This window comes from Hippichthys cyanospilos, chromosome 18 (genome assembly GCF_059441005.1).
Source record: "Hippichthys cyanospilos isolate Australia breed blue-spotted pipefish chromosome 18, RoL_Hcya_1.0, whole genome shotgun sequence".
Taxonomy (NCBI): Eukaryota; Metazoa; Chordata; class Actinopteri; order Syngnathiformes; family Syngnathidae; genus Hippichthys; species Hippichthys cyanospilos.
In genome coordinates, this window is record NC_142386.1 from 14,978,699 (window position 1) to 15,006,531 (window position 27,833).

Consider the following 27,833-nt stretch of genomic DNA (forward strand, 5'->3'; position numbering starts at 1 on the left):
CGCAACGTACGGCCGTTCGTGTCACTAGTCTGTATGGATGAGCGGTACCGCAAGTCTGAACTTGATGGGTTAGTGCAGGTGACATCAAATGACTACATGCAATGATTCAAGCTTTTAACTAATTGCTAAAACTACATCAAATTATTAGCAATTAGCATAGAATGGCTGGCTGGCGGCCGTAACAGAAGGGTCGGCTCTTCGATATCCACTCTGTCTGAGTCACGTGCTGCTGTGTCCTTAGGCTAGACACTTCACCCACCTTGCCTCCAGTAGCTGGTTGGAGGGGCCATATGGCAGCCTCGCCTCTGCCTGTCTGCCTCAGGGCAGCTGTGGCTACACAATGTAGTTTACCACCACTGGTTACTGTGTGATTGTGCTTGTGCTTTGTAAAGCACCTTGGATATCATGAAAGGCGCTATATAGATGGAAGGCATTATTATTGTTATTATAGCACCGTTTGGCATGTCCGCCTCACAGGGACCAGAGTTGGAATCCACCTGGCTGTGGCCTTCCTATGTAGAGTTTGCGTGTTCTCCCTGAGCCCATGTGCGTACTCTCTGGGCTCCTTGGCTTCCTAACACACTCTAAAAACATGCATGGCAGGTGTATTGGACTCTCTAAATTGTCCTTAGGAGTGATGGGTTCATGAATGCTTGTTCATCCCGGTGTACAACCAGATCAGGATGTCCCCAGCCTACTGCCCCAAGTCAGCTGGAATAGGCACCAGCAACCCTGCGACCCTTGTGAGAAGTGGCTATAGAAAATGGATGGATGGATGGACAGACAAAAAAAGGGATTTTTTTTTGGTCTTTTTATTATTTTTTTTTGTCTGAACCAACAATGATTGAGTTAAATCAGCATTCTGAAAATTGCAATACGTTTTTGTTGTCTTTGTTTGTGTTTTGCAGCCCAAACAGCTGTTCTGGAATCATGATTGCTCCAAGCGTTGCCAGTGCATAGGCCGCAACTTGGTCCAGTGCGACCCGCGGCGCTGCAAGGCAGACGAGGAGTGTGGCCTACGCCACGGTGTGCGCGGATGCTTCACTCGACGCTCCCAGCAGTGTATGGTGTCCGGCGGTGGCGTCTTCAAGACCTTTGACGGTGCCTCGCTGCACCTGCCCGCCTCTTGCTCCTTTGTGCTGTCCACCAACTGCCACAAGCTGCCCGACCTCTCCTTCCAGCTCATTGCCAATTTCGACAAATGGAGCACGCCTAATCTCACCACCATTTCCCATGTCTACCTCTACATCAATGAAGAGAATATCCTCGTTTCGGGCTCCGAGGTTAAGGTAGGTATCTAGTTGAGCGCCATATTTCTTCGTGTGGCAGCAAGACTCAAAATCTGTTTTTGGCGAAGGTGAATGGCACCCCGGTGTCAGTGCCATTCGTGACTGGTTTGATGACACGCCTGTCGGCATCAGAGGGTTTCATCGACATCGACTCACCGCAAGATATCCGGGTGCGCTACAACCGCTTCAACACACTGAGCGTCAGCATGGGCGTGCGGCTACAGGACAAGCTGTGCGGCCTGTGTGGTAACTTCAACGGTGACCCTGGCGACGACTACATCACCTCCACAGGGAGAGAGGCCACCAGCGCTCTGGAACTTGCCCTTAGCTGGAAGACCAATGGCATGCAAGACAGGTGGGTGAGGAGGCGAACTCAACAGGGCAGGCTGACACAAAAAAATATGTAAATAATTGGCCCTGGTGTTTTGGCTTTTTTGGGGGGAAACGCCAGGGTAAAGGAGAATCTAAAAATAGCCAATAGCCAACAGGTACATAAGTTGTGTATAAACTAGCAAAACACACTCAAAAATTCTCCGTCTTAAATATACTTAGAATGTCTTATTGAAACAAATGTACTATTTTACTCTCAGGTAAATATCACTCCCCAGCCCTTGTGAAAGTTCTTTGTAACTCATTCAATCCCAAAGTCGTATTTACACATCTTTAATGAGTCTCGACATTCAATACCTTTTACATGTTCTTTGTCCAATTCTACGCTAGTGGAGGGTCTGGAAATAGCTGGCACTTATTTAAATAATTTTTACAACTAATTCTATTTCAGTAGAGCAATGTTTTTCACTTACTGTAGACAAAATAGAAGACAGCAAACCAAAGAAGCGGGAAATTAAGAATTTGGTGATGTCACTGTCACTTATCTCTCACTGATTCAATGCAAGCTACAATATTTTCATATCCTCCTTCACCCAAATATATTAAAAAAAAATATACTGTAATAGTACTTGAGATTGAATGTCAATATTGGGACTTAATGAGTTAAATAAGAATAGACTTTTTTATTTCAGTTCACTTTGATGCACATCTGTTCTAGATTAACCTGAACCATGTATAAACAGGTAAAAAAGGGGGGGGGGGGTCAATTATATATATATATATATATATATATATATATATATATATATATATATATATATAAATATATAAAACATGACGAACGAGGGGGTGTTAACTCTTATATCTGCTGCAGCGTTCAGTTTAAAAAAATGTTAGTGCCTCCTGCATTAAAGAGTGTAGGTGTGCCTAAGTCACAGTAAACTGCATTGAAGGGAATTTGAGCTCTATCTAGTGGCGATTTGGGGAATAACAACCACCCATCCATAAATACATTTTCTATCACCACTTATCTTCACTTGGGTCGCTGGCCAGCTGCCTACGGGCATCAGATGGGGCACACCCTGAAACGATTGCCTGACAATTGTAGGGCACACAAGGATGAATCACCATTCACGCAGCCAATCACACCTAAAGACAATTTAGAGTGTCTGATACACCTTCCATGAATGTTTTTGGAATGTGGGAGAAAGCCGGAGTGCCCAGGGAGAACCCAAGTGGGCATGGGGGAGAACATGCAAGCTCCACACAGGGAGGCCAGAGCCAGCTGGAATTGAACTCGGGGCTCTGAACTGTGAGGCGGACGTGCTAAGCACTCTCATCGCCGCCAAGAGAAAACATTGAAGGGTCAAAACACAAGAAAATGTCATTTCATTGGCTTGGATCATCCCATGTCTCCCCAGGTGCGACGAGACCCGGTACGTGCCCCTGGCCCAGTTATGCGACAATGCAGCTGTGCTGGCGCTGCAGCGTGATGACATGTGCCTGAAGCTGACGGAGCCCAAGGGTTTCTTCCAGCCGTGCCATGGCCTGCTGGACCCGCGGCCTTTCTATCGCTCCTGCTATATGGACGGTTGCTACAACCGGCACGGTGCACAAGTGTGCGGCTCGCTGGCCGCCTACGCCGAAGCCTGCCGCTCCATGGGCGCCTTGACCACCAAGTGGATCGTCCAAGAGAATTGCTGTAAGAAGCCCCGCCTGTGAGCTTGTGTGTGTTTGGTTATGTGCAGTGTTGGGCAAGTTATTTCAAAATTGTAATGCAGCATTTATTACTTTTTACTGTCATAAATTACAATAATACTGTATTTGAAATGTAATGTACTACACTACTATTCCATTACTTTTATATCACTCTTACCACCATAACTAGAAATATGGATTTGCCTTTCTAAATGTAGCTCATTACGCTCATTACACATCCAGTGAAAGGTTGGTTTAAGCATAAACCTAGTACAAATAATTTATTCTGTATTGTCAACCTTTAAATACAAGACACAAAATTTTTTTTTTTTGTATTTTAATCCCTTTATTACTTAGATTAATTGCATAGTGATGCATTGTTTATGCTGTAGGCACAAACAGTTAAGAAATATCAGTGTTACTATTCAAATTCAGTCAGCAAGGTTAGGGACAAATGTTTCAAAAATAGATGGTGTCGGTGGGGCTAACTTTAACAGCTAGTCTACATCATTGTTATTGTGTTTAATGTACTGTTTAAACTTTAACATGAGTTTTGTATACTTCATCTTGATACATATTTACCATGTCTGTTAAAAGACTTATTAATAATAGTTGTACAATGAAAATTAATGATAGCTTACCTTTTCAATATTGCCAGTTGTGACAGTGATCTTGGTGACAAGGTTTCCAAATGCTGATGAAGCCACTGTGGAAAGCGGCAGCATATTTCCTAACCAATCTCCTCACCTCGTAACGTTACTGTGGCACCTCTCTAAATGCTTTGTCAAATTAGTGGTCCTATTCCGTGAAGTGGACAGCTTTTTAGGTCTCCCGCACAAAGCGTACCCAACGATATACGGTATCCTTCTTGTCCCTGTCTCTGATGAACTGAAAATAATGGGCGTATGTCCATCTTGTCTTCGATTGTCTATTGGCCTGCCGTCTGCTGCTGCCACATTCGTCTCTGCCGTAGTAGATACTAAGAATAGGAAGTAGTGGACCCCCAGTTTAAGATGTCCCTGCCTTACGTTTTTTTCACCTTATGACATGACCCGCGACGTTTTTCTTGTCCCCTCTTTATGTCTTTTCTTTCGCCTTATGACACATCTAAATGGCAGTCAGTGTGCGTTACACAGCCAACATGGTGGTCAGTGTGCGCTCATACGTCTATACACTCGGCCCCCCCTACGTCACAACTATGCTGGTCTGCTATTGGTTGACGTCACGACTCGCTAAGATACTGGTCTACTATTGGTCGGCGTCATGGAGTCTTGAAGATGCTGGTCTGCTATTGGTCAGCGCACAAACATGGCTGGCTAAAGACTGAATTCAAACTTTAATTGATTAGCCATGAGTCCCAAGATTGCTATTGATGTTAAAGAGATAAGTAAGAAGTGTCAAGATTGGACATGGCGGCTTGAGGAGGTGTGGGAGGTGGGAAACCAGGTGGAACCAATAAGATGCAGGACAGACTGGGATGAGGCTCAAATGAGGTTGATTTAATAACAAACAAAGGCAGTGTTGGAAAGAACCAAAAAATACAAAGTACAACAAAAATGCTAAACTCAAACTTACTGGGGCAACAAGATACGGGAGGCAACACGAGAAGGATGGGTTCAGGGCAGCGCAAGGCAAGACAGCGGAGGGAAGACGTACAATGACCCGACAAGGGACGGGGCAAAACACTGGGGCTTAAATACTAACAGAACTAATTAAGACGCAAGACACCTGGGAACAACAGGGTGCGGGGAAAACTGACTGGTGGAAACAATAGGCTGGAACACATGGGTAACAGGTGAGGCTAATCACAGACACGACAGACGCGGGGGAAACACAGAGAACCTATGACTGATACTACACAAAACTAAATCACACAACAAAGACAGACAGAACGTGACAAGAAAAGGATTTATATACAAACAAAACTGGAGATAATCAAAAGATACGAAGAAGGGTAGGCTAGCCTAGGCTACCCTAACTAGGGAACATGGCCTTAACAAGCTTGTCACGTCGCTCAAAGGTAAATAAATCATATATATATATATATATATATATATATATATATATATATACCTACATTTTTTTTTTCTCAGAGCATTTAAACATCAAGTAACCCGCATCAGCAATTAGAACTTATCATTATACATGCTAAAACTTAGAATAAGTAATAATAAGAATAATAAGAATAATAATAAACAAATATGACAAATTATTTGCCCACAAAGTTTTAAGAAGTCCACCAAGAGCAGACAAGCTTGAACAAGAGTGTACGCAGACAATAAAGACAGACGTGAGTGGAACAGAAACATGAACAAAATACCACAAACTCACAACAACCAAACCCAACCAAACATGACAATTGTATAAGAATGACATAAAATTACAAAAACATATTAATTCACCCCCAGAAAGACATCCATGATTTGCTTGTAGAGTTTGTCTTCTCGTTTCATTCTAATAATAAATCCTTTTGTAGTGACATGGACGCCAATGCTGAAAGTTGCGCCGGTTCAATTACCATTTTGTTCTTCTTTGGGTTCGCTTTAACGTGAGCTGGTTGAGCTACATGTTTTTTCCGGTTTTTTTTTTTTAATAACGTTATTTAACTACTTCCAACGGTAAACATGGTTGATCAATATAGCTCGGCCTTCCTGCAGTGATCGTCCACTTACGTCACGTTCTATGTGAGGTTTCATAAAGGTGTTTTTATGGGTCGATTGGCTATTGCAGCTGTCTTACAAAAATATGGGCCCGTACGCAATATGTCATTGAACACTGCTCAGAAGCCTTCAACTGTTAAAGCGAATGCCCAGCGAATCTAGGCTCAGGCAGACCTGAAGTCTGCCATGAAGTCTGCCTGGCAACACGCGTAAGCTGAATTCTAACTGGCTAAAAACTCTACACTAAAAACTGCACCACTTGTAGGAGTGTAGCCATATGGATATAATATGACACAAAAAGAACAGAATATGGAGAATCATTTTACATATAGATAGATAGATAGATAGATAGATAGATAGATAGATAGATAGATAGATAGATAGATAGAGTAAAAATTAATTTAAAATGAATTTGATGTATTATAATAATAATACTTACATTTATACAGCGCCTTTCACGAGACCCAAGGCGCTTTTCAAAGCACAGCACTATCACACAGTAAGACCAGTGGTGGTAAACTACGTTGCGTAGCCACAGCTGCCCTAGGGCATACTGACAGAGGCGAGGCTTCCATACCACACCATACCGACCAACCACTGGAGGCAAGTTGGGTGAAGCATCTTGCCCAAGGACACAACAGCACATGACTCTGACAGAGCGGGGATCTAACAGCCGATCCTTCGGTTATTAGACCACCGCTTCTACTGCCGGAGTCACGGCCGCCCGTAATATATAATATTATATTATTATATTATAGATATGATAAAGTCAGGTTATACAGTATTAGGCCACCTAACGGCCCACCACTGGATTTTACACGCATTAGCAAATTAACAAATGTTTGGATTGCCCGCCATACGGCAAATTCAAGTTGCGATCCGAACCACAGAACAGATTAATTATCGTAAACTGGGGGCTTACTGTAAACATTCTGGATCTTTTCCAGATAAGGGTTACTTAAAAAAGGCCGCGCTGGCACCGGCGGCGAGAGGCGATTTAGTAGGCGCAGTGGGGCTCGCCAGTTAGGCGGGCGGTGAGGTTGCGGGGGTGGCGATGGAATGGATGGGACGGCAAGGAGAGGAGGGGGCGCCGCTGCCAACGCCAAGCGCGGGCTGGGCGCGCCGTCAACAAATACAAACAAACACCTCCAGTAATGATCCTTCAGCAGGTTCACCCACGGAAATCTTGTTACGACTTTTACTTCCTCTAGATAGTCAAGTTTTGGTTTGTCTTCTGGGCGCACCGCTTTGACCAGGGATGGCTCCGGTCCGAGGACCTCACTAAACCATATAATCCAGGGGTGGGCAACTCCAGCCCTCGAGGGCCGGTGTCCTGCATGTTTTCCAGTTTTCTTTCCCTAACACCTGATTTAAACCATTAGGCTCATCAACAAGCTCTGCTGGAGCTTGAGAATAATCCTAATCATTTGATTCAGGTGTGTTTGAGAGAGAAAACAGGAAAACATGCAGGACACCGGCTCCCGAGGCCTGGAGTTGCCCACCCCTGATATAATCGGTAGTAGCTATGGGGGTTGCGTAAATGGAGCTGGCACAGCACTTTCAGGCTAAAACGCATTGTCATGCATTGCGTTACTCTCATTTGTAACAAATCGAATATAATTTTTTTTTGTGTGCAAATAATTACACTACTGCCGCATTACAGACAAAAGTAATGCATTACTGTAATTACATTACTTTTGTAATGCATTACTCCCAACACTGGTTATGTGTGACAGCTAACATTGTGCGGGGGATGATTTTTTTAGCAGAATGGATCTACGACCCCTGCGCAACAGAGACTTGCACAAACTTCACATGTGAGCTGGAGAATGGTGGTGACCTTTGTGGTTGTCCGGAGTTGCCCGCCAGCCATGAAGGTGAGGTTGTAATATTGGCATTTGTCCATTTCAGACATACACATTAAACCCTGGGTGTCTGGGGATTTTTCACTAACCTGGCCCTTTTATCACCCATTTTGGGCTGACTTTGAAAGGGTCATAACATCGTCACATATAAATATAGTATTACTTTCAACTCCTCAAAATACCCCTCAAAAGCTTTCCTGTAACATTTAGTTCTTTGATCAAAGCCTTTTCTCAAATACAAGTCCCAAAATGTGTAGCAAGAGCTTTGCCTTATAGGAGTCAAGCTAAGCCACTCAATGAAGTCATTCAAAGGCTTGAAAATGTCATCAGTTGTCTGCTCGCACCGCCTGGTGGTTTTGGGGTCTCAGTACAAACATTTCTATTGCACCCTATACGTGAGTTGCCATTGAAAGGATTGATGCAAAAATCGGGGGAAATGCATAAAACATTGGGTGTTCATTCAATATGTCCAAAATTGCAATATTTCCCATTTGTATTGGGTGTAAATGAGCTTGACATGGGCTAAATTTGCCATCTGCATGGTGTACCTCTTGACTTCACGTTTGCAAGCATTTAGAAGGGACGACAGGAGGGCGTAGTGAAAGTTTGTGTTGAGTGTTTTGCCGATCTACACAATTTTTTTTTTGTAAGTTGTGTACTTTTCCTTTGAGTTGAGTCAAACTTTCCCCCAGGGGTTAATAGGGATGTAATGAGTAACACAGCAATTCAATTCGCCAGTTGCCTACAAATCTCCATTGGGTTAGAGCTTTGGTTCGTCTTTTTTTTTGGTTCGTGGTTTTATCGTTAAAAGATGTTTGTATTTTAACATTTGCTTTTTGTCGCTGTAACAAATAGTAATGTAACAAATAACAAGTACCAAATAGTAAACAACATTGTTGTGTTGTTATCAATATTCTTTTTTCCACCAACAAAGCCAGGAACTTTTAGCTCCTGCTAAAACAAAGTTCTTGTGGCTTCTGGTGGATTTCATTCCATTTCACTGCAACTCAATGTTCTGGGTAGGTCATTCAAATGAAACTGATGACATATGGGGGAGGTGTTGTTACTCAATTTCTTTTGAACATCATTTAGGTTAATCGAAAATAGACCTTTAAAGCTGTATTCTGTATTCTGCAATACCCCATTACGACTGAATTTTTCGTGGGGGTGGGGGAAGGACATTTTCTGAATGTATTAAAAATAAAAGAGGAAAAAATTACATCGACTGTACATAAATATTCACAGTCTTTGCTGAGTAGTTTGTTGAGACGGCTTTTGATGCACCAATTTGAGTCTTTTTGAATATGATGCCACAAGTTTGGCGCACCTACCTTTAGGCTTTCTGCCCATTCTTCTTTACAGTAATTCTCAAGCTCCAAAGCCACTCATTTATCTCGTCTGTCTGCTTCACATCGTAATTCTGCTGAAAAATGAACGTTCGCCCCAGTCTGACGTCAAGAGTTCTCAGGAGCAGGTTTTCACACGGGATACGTATATATTTTACTTTTCCTTCTATCCTGAAGAATCTGGCTGTTCTTGCTGCTGAAAAACATCTATAGCATGATGCCGCCACCACCATGCTTCACTGTAGGGAGGGTATTCCTGACCCTCCGATTGCCTGCCACCTTTATCTGATTCTTGGAACTTCGACCCTGCTTGAACTCGACCACCCGTTAGCCTGCCGATTCAACCTCCCCGCTCGAGCCCCTCCCTCATCGGTCTCTGCCCGACCGATCGCCCGCCACGGTCCCGCTTCCCCGACAGTCCTCCCACAGCAAGCCACTCTCATCAGCCTCCATTTCAGCAAGTATCTCGCGATAAATAAACGTTCAGTTGCTAAACCCACCTAGCTGTGTGTGCTCTTGGGTCCTTCATCCAGTAACCTTGTCAGTACAATCTGGCCAGACGAAATGAACCCGGCACGTCGATCTCCTTTCAGCTCGGCTTCTCCGCCAGCACCCAAGCCCCAGGTTGGAGTTGCGGAACAATACGAGGGCTATCCTGAAACGTACAAGGCCTTCTTGACCAATTGCTCATTGACGTTCGCTCTCCAACCAAGGACGTTCACCTCCGAACAAGTAAAGGTAGCGTTTGTCGTAAATCACATTACTGGCCGTGCCCGCTTTGGGAACGGCAGAGTGGAGGAAGCAGTTTCTAGCTTGCACTTCCTTCCAAACGTTCGCGGCGGAACTCAAGAAAGTTCTTGGTCTCAGCTATGCCAGCGCTGAGCTGGGGAGAGGCCTGCTTGAGCTGCGGCACGGTAATAGATCAGTAGCCGATTACGCTATTGACTTCCGGACCAGAGCCAGTCAAAACCGCTGGAACGAGCCGGCTCTCGTAGATGCCTTCTTGCACGGCCTGTCTAGTCGTCTAAAGGATCAGTTGGTTTCCCACGACCTTCCCACCACCCTGGACAAGATAGTCGCCTTGGCAACTCGCATAGATATCCGCCTTCAACATCGCCGACGCGAGCAAAAGAGAGAGAGAACAACTGCCTGTCACGCCAGCGCCCTCTGGGGTTGAGGCTGAGCCCATGCAACTTGGGCGCGCCACTTTGACTCCAGACGAACGGCAACGACGCCGCGTGGGAAACCTTCGCCTTTCTTGTGGTCAAAAGGACCACTACGTCGCTTCATGTCCGGTAAAAGCCGGAGCCCAGCCGTAGATCAGGGGCTACAGCAAGGTCAAGCTCTCTCTTCTTCCGTCCCTTCGTTCAAAACGCCTCCTCCTTCGTCCACACATCTCCTGGGGGTTCTGGTTCAAACATTATCAGCAGAGAGCTTGTGACCCAACTTGGCCTTGCACATACTCGTCAACATCCTATGCCCTGAATGGCCGCCCTCTTGGGCTAATTACACACCAGACAGTTCCCGTCTCCATGCATCTGTCTGGCAACCACAAGGAGAAAATCCAATTCCACATACTGAACAAACCAAACATCCCAATGATCCTGGGCCTACCCTGGCTCTGTCTCCACAACCCTCACATAAACTGGGAGACAGGAGTCATTCTTAGCTGGTCTCTGTCCTGCCACCTTTCCTGCCTCAAACGACTTCGCTTCCCTGCGCACCTGTGTGCTTCCTACTACCGCCGCCTCACTCCGGCCGAGGTTAACTACGACATTGGGAACCGAGAGCTTCTTGCCGTGAAAGCAACCTTAGAAGAGTGGCGGCATTGGTTGGAGGGCACCAAGGTCCCCTTTCAGGTGTGGACGGACCACAAAAACCTCGAATATATGAGGCAGGCCAAAAGACTCAACTCACGCCAGAACTCACGCCAGGCCTGTTGGGCGCTTTTTTTTTTTCCACACGCTTTAACTTCGTTTTTGTCTACCGCCCTGGCTCCCGAAACATAAAAATGAATGCCCTTTCCAGACAGTTTGAACACGTGGATTGCCCGAGCAAAGAACCAGATCCGATTCTTCCGCCCTCTTACATCATTGGAACCCTCACATGGGACATTGAGGAGAGAATAAAGTCAGCCGCCAGAAGCCAACCCGCGCCTAGCGCTTGCCCGCGTAACTGTCTGCCTGTCCCCGATCTCCTGCGCTCTGAGGCCTTGCAATGGGCTCACTCCACCAAATTGACCTGTCACCCTGGGGTTCACCGGACATTAGATGTCTTAAGACAACGTTTTTGGTGGCCTACCTTGGAAAAGGATGTACGTGAATTTGTCAAGGCCTGTCCAGTCTGCAACCAACATAAACCCAGTCATCGACCACCTACTGGCTTACTGCACCCTCTTCCTGTCCCCCATCGGCCCTGGTCTCATATTTCTTTAGACTTCATCACTGGTCTGTCCCCGTCCAACAATAACACAGTCGTTCTGTCGATCGTGGACCGGTTTAGCAAAATGGCTCACTTCATTCCACTCCTAAAACTCCCATCCGCCAAGGAAACGGCAACACTGCTCTTGAATCATGACTTCCGGCCCCATGGGTTACCCCTTGACGTGGTCTCGGACAGAGGGCCCCAGTTCACATCCTCATTTTGGAAAGAGTTTTGCTGGCTCCTTGGGGCAACTGCCGGCCTTTCATCTGGGTTCCACCCCAAGACCAATGGTCAGACTGAAAGGATTAACCAGGAAGTTGAAACTGCCCTCCGATGTCTGGCCTCACAGGAACCGCTGTCCTGGTCCACCCAGCTCCTGTGGGCTGAATACGTCCATAATTCCCTGACCAGCTCGGCAACTGCCATATCTCCTTTTGAATGCGTGTATGGGTATCTGCCCCCGCTGTTCCCTGCCCTGGATAATGATGCCTCCTGCCCTTCTGCTCTCACTTTCGCTCGCCGATGCCGACGCGCCTGGGCACAAGCTCGCTCCGCGCTGCTGCAGGCAAAAGATTGGTACACTCGTACCGCCAACAGACGGCGTGCCCCGGCGCCTGTATGCCAAGTGGGCCAGAAGGTCTGGCTGTCGACCCGCGACCTCTCTCTCCGGGTTGAGTCCAACAAATTGGCCCCTCGGTTCATTGGATCCTTTCCCATACAGAGGGTGTTGAACTCGGCCGCGGTACGCCCCTCTCTTCCCCGCTCTATGCTAATTCATCCCACATTCCACGTCTCCCGGATTGAGCCTATGGTTGACAGTCCCCTAGTTCCTGCTGCTCCGTCTCCTCTGCTCCTTGACGGGGGTCCTGTGTACCCTGTCCGCCGGCTTCTTCGTAGGCGTCGGCAGGGCAGAGGTATCCAGTATTTGGTGGACTGGGAGGGGTATGGGCCTGAGGAGTGGTCCTGGATCCCTGCTCGCTAGGTTGTGGATCCCTCCCTGATCGCGGACTTTCTGTTTTGTTACAATAATGGATTTGAATAACCTGCTGATCGTAAAATTTAATTATGAACTTTTATTTTGCTGTAACAAGTAGTTACATTAATTCAATAATTAGATTGAAATCATTTTTGCTTGTTTGTTTGTTTGTTTTATTTAAAATCTCGAGTACCCCCTGAAGTTCCTTCAAGTACGCCCAGGGGTATTAGTACAGTACAGTGGGCCCCCGTGTTACGAACTTCATCCGTTCAGCGGCTACGCTCGTAACTCGAACTGCTCGTATAACGGGCAATCCAAACCCATGTTAATTAGTGAATGTGTGCAACGCGTGCAAAAACCTTAGGTAAAAACATCACGACTTTATACACATATTAAAAATGAGTAACAATCTACTGTACAGTTAAATTAAATAACATATACAAAGGAAAAATGACATTTACCTTTGGGGCGACGTGACTTGAGCTGGGTGGAGGCGGAGGGGAGCAGAGACCAACCCGCAGACTTTATTTATTTTCTTAAACTGGAACTTTTCTGGCGATTTCCTTCTCTTTAATCCATAATAGAAGAATCCTCTCAACTTTGTTGTTGATCGAGGTCCGTCCCCCGGCAAGGAAAGTCTTGCCTTTAGAAGATTGCCGAGCTGTTATGGCCATACTCACGAGCAAGTTTAACCATGCGTGCGCCTCCTTCGTATTTTTTTTTTTATTATCTCCTGCTTCGTTTCTATTGTCATCATCCTCTTACTTCTTCCTTTACCGCCACTAGCAATTTTAGAAGCCATGTCTAACAGATAAAGTGTGCAAAGTTTTCACAACGTTCCTTCCTTCTGTTTTTGACTGATTTTCTCTCCTTCCTTCCGTCCCGACCAGCTGTGTCATCAAGCTAGATAAAGGCGTTCGGCCAATAGCATATCGGCATTTCTGTGATTGACGTGACGCCGGCCAATAGCATCTCCGTGACTGAGTCCGTGACTGACACCGTGACTGAGACAGTGACTGTGACATTGTCAGACCAATAGCGTTCAACGTTGCCATGATGAGTGTCAACTTCTGAATTAGTTGACGTAGCAAAGCGAAAATAAATGTACTAATACAATGGCCGGCATGTCGTATTGTTCGTAAGACGGAAGGTTTGTGCGTAAGTGGGGGACAAAAATCTCCGCGGTCCACTCTCGTAAGTCGAAATGTTCGTAAAAGAGGGTGTTCGTAAACCGGGGGCTGACTGTACCTCCATTTGAGAACCACTGATCTAAATGATCAAACATATTCTGTTTTCAATAACATTTAGTTTTATCTTCATAAATGATTCCATTGATAATCTTCATGATGTAAACTATATTTCCTACATACTGTATTTATCTACAATTGAGAACATGTTTAAATAATGCATAACACTGAATTAGAGTGTGTTTCCAGAGATATAGATAACCCAGAACTCATTACCTGATCGTTGCGTCTCGTATTTGCACGTGTGTGCCAGGTGATGACCATGTAATTGAGGCAGAGGTGACATGCAAACCTGCTATGATGGAGGTGTCCATCTCCAAGTGCAAGCTCTTCCAGCTGGGTTTCCAGCGCGGCGACGTGCGCATCAACGACCAACGCTGTACTGGTGTGGAGGGAGAGAATGACATCTCATTCCACATCAACAACACTAAAGGACACTGTGGCTCCATTGTACATGTTAGTCAGCTTTCACAACTATTTGCAATAAATAATATGTACGTACACATACTGTATATAATACACTCAAGAAACAGTTGGGTCAAAAATAACAAGTTGCATCAAAAATCGATATTTTGTGTAAAATGAAAAATTAATGTTAGATTGGTCTCTTTTTGACCATGAATTATGTTTGACCCAACTATTTTTAAAGTGTAAACAACGTGTGCTGAAAAAATACATTCAAAAACAGTTGGAACCAAAATAATTCAAAATGAGTTGAAGACGGACTGACCTAACTTTGTTGGTTGAAAGAATAACTTTAAAAAAATGGTTTGGGTCATTTTTGTCCAAACTCTTGTCATAGTGTGAAAAGAAGTACACTCTCAAACAGCTCTGTCAAAACAAAATTGGACTGGCAGAACGTTTTGGGCTGAATAAATAACACAAAAAGTTGAGTTTGTCAAGTTTTGACTCCACTGTTCTCAAAGTGTAAAAATAAAATTGGTTTAAAATTCCACTCAAAATAGTTGGGTCAAAACAAAAACAATCTGACCTAACATTTATGCCGCGTTCAGATGGAGCGCGAAGAACGTACAGTTTTGTAGTGTAGTCAATGGAGTTCGCACAACGACGTTTTGAGTGACGCGATGGAGCGACGCGCGGCACGTAATTACGGGTGGCGCAAGAAGTTAAAAAAATTGAACTTTTGTCGTGTGTCGCGTAGCGTCGGCCAATCAGCTTCGGGAACGTTCAACGTCTCAAGCAGGCCGCAGGAACGAATCATGGCGGCTGCTTTGCGGTCACCGGGAGCTATCCAACACGGCCAGCTGAGCTTTCAATACAAAACAGAGCCAAGCAAGAGCACTCACCTGGCTTGTAGAAAGGCGGAAGGGAGAACTTGGGACAAGTGGTATGTGCAGCGTTTGCTTCCTTTTTTTAACAGCTGCTGAACCGTGGTTACTGTGCTAAGCTAACCGTAATGCAGCACTGACAGTACAGTATTTAGCACGGTATTGGCCACTTAATTGCGACATTGAAACTTTTTTTTTTTTTTGGCAGACGAGTATTGCCGTGAAAGCAAGGGACACGCAGTGTAAAAAAAGAATAATAAAGGTGCTGTCGGAGAAAATACTGTCTCTGCCATATCCCGGAAAAGTGAACGTTCTCAGCACTGCTCTCCTTTCCGGACCCACTGTAAAGTGCACAGCAAGCTCACTCCCCTCCCCTCGTCTGATACTGTTGCGTGAAAAGTGAACTTCATCTTGACCTCGCGACAAACCGCCTCGCATAAAGCGTAAATGACGCGCTCCATCTGAACGTTGCATTAGGGTAAAATGGGTACCTTGAATAGTTGGGTTGATTGCACTTATGAGCCGATTTTGGGTTATTTTTGACCCAATTGCTATCTCAGTGCTTTTCAATCATTATTTTACAAAGGCCCCCCAAGAAAGAGAAAACATTTAATGCCCCCCCTCCTCTTTGCTGTGACTATAAATGAGATCAATGTCTATGAAAATTGTATAAGGATACCTAAAATTGTAGAGAAGAAAGCCATTTAAATCAACTTTCAGCAAATGTTAACATTTTACAGGGGGTTATACAGGTTACAGCTTATTCTGAGTCTGAAAAAATATCTTAAAGTAATCATCATCATCAAAGTGCCTGAATAAATATAAAAAAAAAAAAAGTATTCAAACAAGTAACATTTTTGACTAAATGAACCGTTTGACATTTACAAAAAAGAATCAACTGAATAAATAATAATAAATGTAACATGATCTGGAACATTAACAACAATCCCTTAAATATTTTAACCTGAAGAAAAAGGTAAAGAACATTATGATGATTTTCAGTGCTTCTCAATTATATTTTGCAAAGCCCCCGCTAGGAAAGAAAACATTTTGCCCCCACCCCACACTTGCCACGCTGACTATAAGAATATCTATAAAAATTGCAAACTGTAGGTATACCTAAACTGTTTCATTTTTTACATTGGCAAAAGGAAAAAGCAATATAAACCAACTTCACAACTTTTTTTTTTAACTGCATTTATACAGGTTAAAGCAGGGGTGTCCAAAGTCGATCCTCGAGGGCCGCCGTCCTGCATGTTTTCCAGGTTTCTTTTCCTGACACACCTGATTCAAATGATCAGCTAATCTGCAAGCTCAGCAGAAGCCCGATAACGATCCCGATCATTTGAATCAGGTGTGTCAGGAAAGGAAACCTGGAAAACATGCAGGACGGCGGCCCTCGAGGACCGACTTTGGACACCCCTGGGTTAAAGGTTTGTCTAAGCAGAAAAAGCCCAAGTACATCAAGTGCCTCAAAAAAAGATACCAATCTTTATTTTATCACAATTACACCTCACATGGCAAAAACAAATCCTTTTCCCTGGGGTCATCTATCCCTGGGGTCCACTATTTGGGAAGGACTGCATTAACTCATTCAATGCCAGGGACGTATTTTCAAGTTTTTTTAAGAGTTCGGACATTAAATCCCAGATACTTAAGTAATTAAATCGATACTTAAGTACATTAAGGACTTTGATTTCCAGATACTTAAGTACAAATCACTACTTAAGGACTTTAAAAAAATGTGAAACTACATCCCTGGCATTGAATATGAAGCATGAATGTGATTTATATAAACATGTTGGCAGCATTTTAAAAAGTTTTAACCCCTGCGCAGACTTTTGCAATAAGTGCCGTGGATGCCTAATTACACCACACAGCGCGAAAGCAAAGCCCTTTTCCCAACGTGCCCCCCCCCCCCCCCCCCCCACACACACACACACACAATATTTGAGGACTGTGCTAGCTTATTCTTTCAAATGTCTTTTTATTGCTTTTTTACAAAACCTCAAATGACATTAATGTAACAAGGACTGTGCTATCTTATTCATCATTGTTATCAGTAAAATGTTGATTTTGGTATTGTTTGAATGGACTCCATGTGTTTTGACAGTCAAATGGCACGCACATTACGTACAAAAATACAGTGTGGATCGAGAGCGTCAACAACACAGGCAACATCATCACCCGGGACAAAACCATCAACTTGGAGTTCTCCTGCGCCTACGAGCTAGACTTGAAAATTTCACTGGAGACAGTTCTCAAACCCATTCTCAGGTTTGCCCTTTGGATCGCAGGCACAAGGAGCGCTTCCACACAATTTTGATCATTTTGCCCTTTCCCCAGCGTGATCAACCTCACCCTGGCCACCCAAGCAGGCAATTTCATCACAAAGATGGCGTTGTACAAGAACGCCTCATACCGCCAGCCGTATGGGGAGGGCGAAGTTGTCCTCAGCACCAGGGACGTCCTCTATGTGGGTGTATTCGTGGAGGGCGCGGATGAAAACCAGCTCATCTTGGTGGTCAACACGTGCTGGGCAACGCCCACGCGCAGCAGCAGCGACCGACTGCGTTACGTCATCATCGAGCGAGGGTGGGTCCTATAAGGCTCCAAAAATAAAATAGTCATAATGAAAAGGAAACATGATTTTACAACAAAAATCCATGCAACTATGATGAAACACAAAACTATCTTTTTAAGAATTCAAGTGCCAAATTTAGGAAAACAGCACCAATTTTTATTTTCATTTAAACTTTTTAAATTATTTTTTTTAATTACACTTGTACTTAGATCCTAAATAAATTGTAAATGTATTAAATTTTAAATATTGTTTATTCTTATATCAAATTTTAAATCTTATAGTTTAATTTTAAATAAATAGTTCGATATAAGATATAATCAGCCATTTTCAACCGTAAAAGTAGAGGTGGGCAACTTAAGACAATTTTGTTGCTCTAACGGTCATTAGAGCACCGCCCCCTTTCTGTCATCGTCATTTTGTTCAAGCCAGACGAAATTTTTGACATTTTTTTTTTCCTAGTCTCTCATTTCTCAGGTGTTGGTGTACTTCTGTCTGCACCCATACTAATTTTTTTTTGTTTTGTTTTTAACACTTTGTTAATACCACGTCTGTGCTTCTACAGTACAATTACCTGCAATTGAAACACAACACTGTAATATCAGTGGAACAAAAACACACCCAGCTAAGGGGTTTAACCCTAGGCTAAAATACACCATCAAATTTATTAACTCACACCTCATCTCACAGAGAATGTTGATGGGACAAGCGTGCAATTAGCCGTCATGTCCACTGGATAGCATAATCATGCTTTACAGTTTACATGATACCCAAATGACGGATGTCGATTCTCATTTAGAAGCTGCCAACAACTTTGACAATTTTATAACAAGGGTTTTATTAGCAGGTAGTACTATAAACAACACTAGCAGCAACATAGCAGATAATCATGCAAGTCATTTGAATAATATTTCAGTTAGCAAAAAGGGAGCATGGGGGGCTGATGGACATATGACGGCAGCCTGACGAAATGGCTATTCGGTTTAACAAAGACTGGTCAAAATTGCTATTCCTTTTTAATTCGCCGCCGTTTTTTTTTCGTCATTCGTCACTCCGTCGGCATAACAGGTATCCGTCGGCGACAGACTGATGAACAGTCTCACCTCTGCATAAAAACATTTTGTGTTCATGTTTTTCATATACAATTAATACCTTCAAAACACATTTTGCCAAGAACTTAAAAAAATAATTTAAAAAGGGAATCGACTCAAATATTGTCTTATCAACATCAATATGTTCTTTATGCCTCCATTCGTCTAAACACAGCTTTCTGATTTATAATTGCATTGGTGTAACATCAAATAAGCAGCACAATCCACCTGTTTTTATCCGTCTTATGTGGCGGGTGTTTTGCCTCTTTTCTTTAAAAGAAAATTACATCACACGTGCTTAAGGCAGGTAGCAACCAAATCTGGCTCTCGAGTTTTGTTATTTGTCATTACCTGGGCCTTTACAAATAGGAACATGTTTTTAAATGGTGTTAATTGTGCATGAAAAATCATTTGTTACTAAATTACTGCTTGTCTTTTAGTTATGTACTACTGTATATTTGATAATACTATCCTAAGGTGTCCCAACATCAAGGACAACACCATCGGCATGTCAGAGAATGGTGTGTCGCTCACCTACCGTTTCCACGTCACCGTCTTCAAGTTCATCGGCGACTACGATGAGGTGCACCTTCACTGCGACGTTTCGTTGTGTGATGCGGAAAGGCACTCTTGCAAAGTGGTGAGCGAACCACGCTTACCTCCTCCCCAAATGCTCCTCCTGCCCATTGCCTTGTGGTAAAATAACGTCTGTATATACAGAATTGTCCAAACAAAAGGAGGATGTCGTCAAAAGATGAGAAAGTAAAAGATCACATACTCAGTGTTGGGCCCATTCGAAAACAAGGTAAGCAAGTAGAACACACACACACAGTGGGCCCCCGGTTTACGAGATTAATCCGTTTCGCGGTTGGGATTGTAACGCAAATTCGTCGTGTGGCGGGCAATCCAAACCTATAATTGGCTAATGCGTGTAAAATCCGAGGGAAAAACTTCAAAATTGTATATACGTATTATAAATTGGTATGGAAATAGCATGCTAAGTGCTACGTAGAAATAATATGCATGGATACTATTAAATTACATAAATAAAAAATTCATAAGGATTTATTTACCTTTGAGAGACGTGACAAGCTTGTTATGACCATATTCCCTAGTGAGAGTAGTGTAGCCTAGGCTTGCTTAGCCTTCTTTGTATTTCTTGATTATCTCCAGCTTCGTTTCGATATAAATCATCTTCTTACTTTTCGCTGTAACATCACTAACAATCTTGGGACCCATGGCGATCTAATTTGAGTTTGAATTAAGCACTAAAATGCATAATTAATATGTTTTTGTAAGCACTCACACTCGATCAAAGCTTTACCATTTCGCCATTTTGTAACGAGTGAGGCCAACCAATAGCAGACCAGCATCTTAATGTTTCCAGGACACCAACCAATAGTAGACCAGCATTGTAGTGATGTAAGCAGTGGCGCGTGTATAGATATATGAGCTGAGCGCACACTGACCACCATGTTGGATGTGTCACACACAAACAGACTGCCATGTTGGACGTGTCGTAATGTGAAAAGAATGGCGTAAAGAGGGGACAAAAAACGTCACGGGCTACGTTGTAAGGTGAAAAAAACGTAAGGCACGGACGTCATAAACCGGCGGTCCACTGTGTGTGTATACAGTTGTACCCTCGCTACTTCATGGTTCCACTATCGCTGATTTGCTACATCACATTTTTTTTCCATTACGCAGACTCATAACTTCAAAGATTTTTTTTTCGTTACATATCGAACTTTTGCAATAGCTCCTCAGCGTGCTGCTCCCGCGAAGGCTTGTACCGAGCCTAAACGGCATCAAAAAATGATGACAATTGCTGAGAAGATGATACATCTCGAAGGAAAAGTTACACGGACGAGGCAAACATTAGAGGACAGCTGCCATCACCTTTGGCAATTCAGCGAAGCCAGTTGTTGCGGCTCGTAATAAAATCATCGTCCGTACAGAAGCTGCTTTAGCAATCTTGATTGCCAACTGCCGACGAAAGAAGAAAATATCAATGCGCTTCACTTGTTTGCCATGAGGTGGTACTGGTGTGTTGGTGATGAGTGCAGAGAGAGACACCTTTTTGGCTGTTTCATTTGTACGTTTTTAGATTACATTTCCAGTGATCCAGGAATCATTTCCAAGTCCACAGGACATTTTATTTCTTTTTGGGATTGTTTTAATTATTTTGAGTAAGTTTACTTAAGTGTAGTTTGGGGTCATGCGAAGTGCTTCCTGTGGGATGTCATTGCTAAAGTGCTAACGATGTGCTAACAACGCAAACGTCAAATGCGACAGCCCAAAGTTGTATGTTACATATGCACTTTTATATGAATATGTACAATGTTTGCCTTAGCTGATGTCAGTTTTATGTTTTTTTGGTTCTACGGTGTAAATAGCTGGTGGTAAGTGTGGATGAAACGAGTAAAGATGAAAAGTGGAAGACCACAGTAAGCATCAATGTAAAAAACTATTGTCTCGTTTGTGTAACAAATACGGTAGACATCACAAGTTGTGATAACATATTACATTATAGTCATGTTGGCACGAGTACTGGTGTCTCGTGTCTCATATTGTATGCTAACAATGTCACCTTTCATATCTTGAATTTTTCTCATTATAGAGACATTTTTCCGCCGAGGCGTTTTGTAAGCTGAATTTTTTGTAACAAGAGCCATTCGTAAGTAGAGGTACCACTGTCCAATGTTAATGTTTTTGTCTTTGTGAAATTGTATCAGTGTCAGACTGGTGTGAGGAGGACAATGGCGGTTGTGAGCAGATGTGCACCAGTAAGGTGACTGGCCCACTTTGCAGTTGTGTCACTGGGATGCTCCAAGCGGATAAGAAGACCTGTTGGAGTAAGTCAGTGATTCTCAGTTGTACTGGCAAAGCCCCCCCAGGAAAGAGAAAACCTCTCCTACGCACCCCAGTCACTGCACTGACTACAAATACAGTGGGCCCCCGGTTTACGAGATTAATCCGTTCCAGGGGTTGGGATTGTAACGCAAGTTAGATGTATGTCAATCATCTTCTTACTTCTCTCTTTAACATCACTAACAATCTTGGGACCCATAGCTAACCCTTTCAAGTTTGAATTAAGCAGCAAAATGCTCTATAGATACAGTTTTGTAACCACTCACAATCAAACAAAGCTTTACCATTCCACCATTTTGATACGAGTGAGGCTGACCAATAGCAGACCAGCATCTCCGTCATGTGACGGCAACAGAAAATAAGTGCAAGTAATTAAAAATGCCTGTAGATGTAGACAAAACAACACAAATCCAGCCAACCCCCTAGGGTCATGACAGTTGTTTTTGTCACAAAGCCTGGGAAAATACCGTATGGGGGGACGAAAAAACTCAGTATTCCACATCGCAACATGAAAAAAAACGTAACCCAGGGTTGTTGTAACACGGGGGTTCACTGTAATATAGAAAAAATGTAACAAGTGCATTTGAGAATTACCAGCTCCAATTTTTACCTTTCATATCCTGAATTTCCCTTGGTAACTAGAGATAATATTTTTCCGAAGGGGTATTTTGTAACCTGAAGATTTCGTAATGAGACATTTTCAAGTCGAGGTACCACTGTAAATGGCAGGGGTGGCAATTCCGTGTCATGCATGTTTTCCAGTTTTCTCTCCCAACACACCTGATTTAAAGCTCATCAACAAGCTCTGCTGGACCTTGAAAATAATCCTAATCAATCAATTGAATCTGGTGTGTTTGAGAGAGAAAACTGAAAATCATGTAGGACATCGACCATCAAAACCGGAAGTGCCCATTTTGTATATGGTTTGGCTCCATTTATTCTCATTTTTTATGTTTGAACTCAAACTATTCATGACAAATAGCAGCTTTTCGTTTTTTTTCTGTGTCCTAGCTTCGAGTTCCAGCTCTAGATTCGCACCTGCGCACATCCTGCTGAGCGGCGCAGTTTCCACACACTTGCTCCTCCTTCGCTGACGCACAACTGCACACAGCAAAGACTTGAACACACAAGACTGTCGAATTGATTCACTACTTCCAGCATATTCTGTCTTTCACAGTTAACGAGTCGATTGTGTAATAGCATAATTGTGTGTGTGTGCCCCAAAGTGCGTTTTCTGTCAACATTGCTATACGGTGTTGTGGGAAGAGTTCACATGGCCTTTGTCACTGGGAGGGAATCCTTTGGTGCCCCAGTACACTTTAAAAGTTCTCAATTTCAGGGAATAGAATAAAATATTAAAAACAAAAAAATCTGTGAATAGGGTTAGTTAATCATTTTTATTATTACTCACAAACAAAACATATATGAAAAAAACAAAGGAAAATGTAAAAATGATTCAGCATGTAAGTTGAGACAACATATTGAAAAAAAAAGGCCTATAACTGTTCATATTTGTTGGCGGCCAAAACGTTCACACTCAAAAAGATCTTGATTTCATTTAAATATGGTTGGAAAATCTTTGAGGAAAAAAAAAAAAAAATCCATGTGAAAGAAAATCATGATTTTACAACGTTTTTATTAATAAAAGAAACAAAATCTATTAGGAAAAATGCAATTTTGTGAGAGTTAAGTAATCATTTTATGAGAGTAGTCATAATAAACACATTTAGTAATACTGTATTCCAAAAGTAATATTGTAGTTGTGTTTTTCTGAGTAATTTTTTTTTTTGAAGGAAAAAAAACCCAACCGATTTTAGTTTCTTGACAATACAGTCATACTTTTACATGAAAAAACGTTAACAATTTTTGGGTGATGAGATTAAACTTGTAATATTTGAAGAAAAAGTGATCACTATGAGGTAGCTTTTATCATGAGAAAAAAAAATGTAATTCATTTAATCCAAAAATAAAGTCATCAGATTTGATAAAGATAATGTTCTACTGAATGGTCTAATAGTAAAAAAAAAAATAGGAAGCTATTTCCTTAAGCTTAAAGTCATAACTGCATAACAGCAATTTGAAGAGAACAGTCATGAATCAAAGAGAGAAAAATACATTTGTATGAGGGAAAAAAACATTATTTTTCAAGAATAAAAGTATGTAATTTTGTAAGCATGGATTGGTAGTATTTGAAGCTCACATTTAGCCCCTATTGGAGGTTCCCGACCCTGATTTTTCCAGGGATTGTCCAGATATCAGTCTCGTAACGCGCAACTGTACCTCAGGATTTTCCAACATGCGTGGCATACCCGTGTTGTATAAACACAGCCTGTGGCAAGGTCTTGTCTGCTATCTTTTTCGGAAAAGGACAAAACTGTGTGTTTATCCTTTGAAAGGTTAGACCTCTACTCAGAAATGATGATGTGTGATTTCGGCTCTCATTGTACTCGGGTGGTTTGTGTGTGTGTTTTTTTTTCTCGTCAATGCATTTATAATGCTGGTCAATATTTCACAAATTTTGACTTTTGGCAAGCTGCCATAAACTTGTATTCCAACTGTCATTGTTCTATTGTTATAATGGTAAAATAAGTGTTCCAGTGAAGGTTTCTTCGACACCTTTCTTCTTTACTTGAATTCTTGTCAGTCAAATAAGTTTGTGTTTTTATAATACCGTATTTTCCGGACTATTAAGGTGCACCGGTATATAAACTGCAGCAGCAAAATATGAGCAAAAAAATGTTTTTTTGTCACGCATAAGCCGCACTGGACTATAGCCGCAGATAACATCAGATCTTTACACAAAAAGATGGTATATGAAGTTTATCTTTTTTTTTAGGTTTTTTTTTTGTAATGATCTGCCAAATGCAACATCCTCTCTTTAACAGACTGTACATGCCTGCATATTTAGTCCCAACATAATTAAAGAAAATGGATGGATGCATGTCTCCCTGCATGTTTAGTCCCAACATAATTATAGAAAATATATGGCTACATGTCTCCCTTTGTTTGATATTTTAGTGAACACAATAACACATTCAACATCGTTCATATACAATCAAATACATAAATAATATCACATATATTATGTACTGTATATAAAATGTACACATCACAAATGTACCCCAAATTTTATCCATTCTCTTAGTAAATGTAGACATATACTGTATATATTTTTAATAATTGATTGTTTTCACTCTTTTTGAGCACAGCCATTGATTCACATTTTTTCAGTTGTATTTGATAGTTATTCCATAAATTGAAACCTCAAACAGATACACACATTTGCTTGCTGGTGGTGGTGGTAAACTGCACTGGACTTCAAGCCGCAGGGTTCAAAACATGAGGAAAAGGTTGTGGCTTATAGTCTGAAAAATACAGTAAATACTGCATGTACGGAAAAGGGATAGTCACTGGCTCGACTTGTCTTGCTTTGAAGTTCGTAAAAATAAAATACTCAAAACGTTATCATGCCAGCGCTGCACTCAAGGACTGACCTTTGTTGGTCATTGTCTAGCTGGTTATGTATCCGTGGTTACATAACCTTGATCTGCGTGTGTCTTAAGATATGCCTTTAGCTTTGCATACTTTCAGTGCATGACTGGCATTTGTGGATTGTTTTCTTTCATACCATTACGACTTTTTTCTGGTTATATTATTGCAAGTTACTTCAAAACTGTAATGCATTATTTATTACTTATTACTGTCATTTCAAAGTAATTAGTTACATTACAAAATTACTGTATTTGAAATGTAAGGCATTACACTCCTATTGCATTATAGTACTTTTACATGACCGTACTTTCGACAACATTAACTGGACATATCGATTTGCCATTATAATTGTAGCGCATGACACTCATTACACATCCAGTGGAAGGTTGGCTTAAACTTAAAACCAGTACAAATCATTTAATCTGTATTGTATTGCAAACCTTTAAAGACATGAAAATATATTTTTTTTGTATTATATTCCCTTTATTACTTAGCTTCATAGCATAGTGACGCATTCTTAATACTTAGGCCGAAACAGTTAATGTGTTCCACAATTTCAATGTAAATGTTATTTAATTTAACTGTACAGTAGATTGTTACTCATTTTTAATATGTGTATAAAGTCGTGATGTTTTTACCTTGAACGCGTTGCACGCATTCACTAATTAACATAGGTTTGGATTGCCCGTCATACGAGCAGTTCAAGTTACGAGCGTAGCCGCTAAACGGATTAAGTTCGTAACATGGGGGCCCACTGTATGTGATACTGCCAAAGCTTAAAATAATTAATAATAATTTAAAATTATTTGCCCACAAAGTTTTATGAAGTGCACCAAGAGTAGGCAAGCGTTAACAAGATTGTACGCTAAATTAAAAATCTCAGTTTAAGAACATTGTACTGTTATCGCAACGTGTTGGATACACGTGGTATGTGAACGTTGTTCAACAGCAAGCCAAACTTGTTAGTTTCATGAGCCAGGTAGCTGAGCGTCTTGCTCCTTTTTTTACAATTGGGGTGACTTGAGGTTCATGAACATTCAGAGTGAAACTGAAAACAAACGAAATTAGCATTAGCCCTATGCTAACGAAATAAATGCGTCACAAATGACTTCCATCGAAAATGAATTAGCATAGATGCTAATGTCAGCTAGCAATTAGCGATGCTAAACGGACACGTTCGCGATCTTTTAATATGGTAATTTACCCATTAACATTCATATACATTCAACCAAAACAATGTCTAGAACACTGCAAAATACAGGACTTACAGCCATTGCGTTCGGTGGTACAAGAAAACACGAAGGCAAACACAATGTCCAGCCGGAGGTAGGTAAGTTGCGCACGTTGTTTTCTAAGCACGGCCTATAAGCTACTGTTACACACGGCGACTTCCCGTTTGCGCCTTCAAAATAGAGTAGAAAACGGTAGCTAAATATATGGAACAAACAAGTGATTGTAAACAGAACTATCTTGTAAGCAGAACAAAAGAACTACAACATTTGGAAACATTTCTGAACAAATATTACTGTGGGCAGAACAAACATCATTTCTTTACCACGTTGTTTTCTTAAGTGTGCAACTTCTTTATTGAAACACTATGTTATATATTAAACTACTATAGTTACTATATTAAACTCTAGGCATGCTGATTTTTTTTCCTCTCATAACCTTCAGACTTTCTTCTCACCACATTGCAAACTATTTTTAGTAATATTACGACTTGATTTTTTTAAAGCTCTAGCAATTTAATCACAGTATTTCCTGTGGATAACCAGAGGTGGGCAAATTAAAAATGTCGGAAGTGCAATGTTGATCTGTCGTTGTACTCGTCAGGATTGTCATTACGTCAGATGTCCATCAGCCCATCACTGCCCCTTTTTGTCTACTCAATTTTAATTGAACTGACTTGTATGATTGCAAGCTACATTGTTGCATTTTTATAGTGCTATTGGACAAACGTCTATCCAATAATGGTCAGATAACAGCACCATCAAGTGGTGAGGAACCATACTCAGCTGAGTGATTTACCAGCATTGTGCATTCAACACTGGTCATACTGGGCCGATTTTACCAAACTTATTTGGAGTTACACCCTTTTTAACTTAAAAAAAAAAAAAAAAAAAAAAAAAAAACCTCATACTGTACACAATCTCGCCGAGAAAAAAGGTAAAAGTAATGTTTAGAATTAGGTGTTAAGAGATGTTTGTGTTATTTGGCTTTTTAAGAGTTTTTTTTGGTGTTATTTTGCTTTTTAAAAACATTTTACAGTAGCCGAAGCAGCAGCAGCACTAGCAGTATAGTAGCACTACCGTATCAGTAGTAGCACTAGCTGCAGCAGCACGAGCAATAACTGCAGCAATAGAAGCTGCAGCACAAGCAGTAGCAGTACCAGCAGCAGTATTAGAAGAAGCAACTGCAGCAGCAGCACAAACAGCATTAGCAGTAGCTGCAATAGCATCAGCAGCACTTGCAGCTGCAACAACAGCAGTAGCAGCAGCAGCGGTGCCAGCAGCAACTGCAGCAGCACTTGCAAGAGCTTTAGCAGCAGTATCAGTCACAGCACTAGCAGCAGCTCTAGTTGGAGCTTTAGCATTGGCACTTGCAGCTGCAGCAGCTATAGTTGGAGCTTTAGCGTTGGCACTAGCAGTTGCAGCTGCAGCAATAGCTGCAGAGG

At 42.0% G+C, this 27,833-nt stretch overlaps 1 protein-coding gene and 1 long non-coding RNA gene across 3 annotated transcripts in view; one reads left to right on the top strand and one right to left on the bottom strand.

Annotated features, from left to right (window-relative positions):
• Positions 1 to 25,231, top strand: part of tecta (tectorin alpha) — a 47,359-nt gene extending 22,128 nt beyond the window's left edge. Inside the window, exons 14-24 of the mRNA XM_088440940.1 lie at positions 909 to 1,289; positions 1,358 to 1,644; positions 3,041 to 3,321; positions 7,744 to 7,854; positions 14,089 to 14,291; positions 17,238 to 17,401; positions 17,471 to 17,719; positions 19,274 to 19,436; positions 19,517 to 19,601; positions 21,532 to 21,651; positions 22,679 to 25,231. Of these exons, the coding sequence (XP_088297066.1) occupies positions 909 to 1,289; positions 1,358 to 1,644; positions 3,041 to 3,321; positions 7,744 to 7,854; positions 14,089 to 14,291; positions 17,238 to 17,401; positions 17,471 to 17,719; positions 19,274 to 19,436; positions 19,517 to 19,601; positions 21,532 to 21,651; positions 22,679 to 22,761 (2,127 nt within the window). The 3' untranslated portion in view covers positions 22,762 to 25,231. The remainder of the gene's footprint in view (positions 1 to 908; positions 1,290 to 1,357; positions 1,645 to 3,040; positions 3,322 to 7,743; positions 7,855 to 14,088; positions 14,292 to 17,237; positions 17,402 to 17,470; positions 17,720 to 19,273; positions 19,437 to 19,516; positions 19,602 to 21,531; positions 21,652 to 22,678) is intronic.
• LOC148409112 (uncharacterized) lies at positions 17,093 to 26,518 on the bottom strand. 2 transcript variants are annotated; one of them, XR_015868575.1, is made up of 3 exons: positions 26,428 to 26,518; positions 19,335 to 19,504; positions 17,093 to 17,726 (listed from the first exon to the last, which is right to left on the bottom strand). It is a non-coding gene; the product is annotated as an uncharacterized LOC148409112 (long non-coding RNA). The 2 variants fall into 2 exon arrangements; XR_015868576.1 differs by having other exon boundaries at positions 19,331 to 19,504.
• Between the last annotated feature and the right edge of the window lie 1,315 nt (positions 26,519 to 27,833).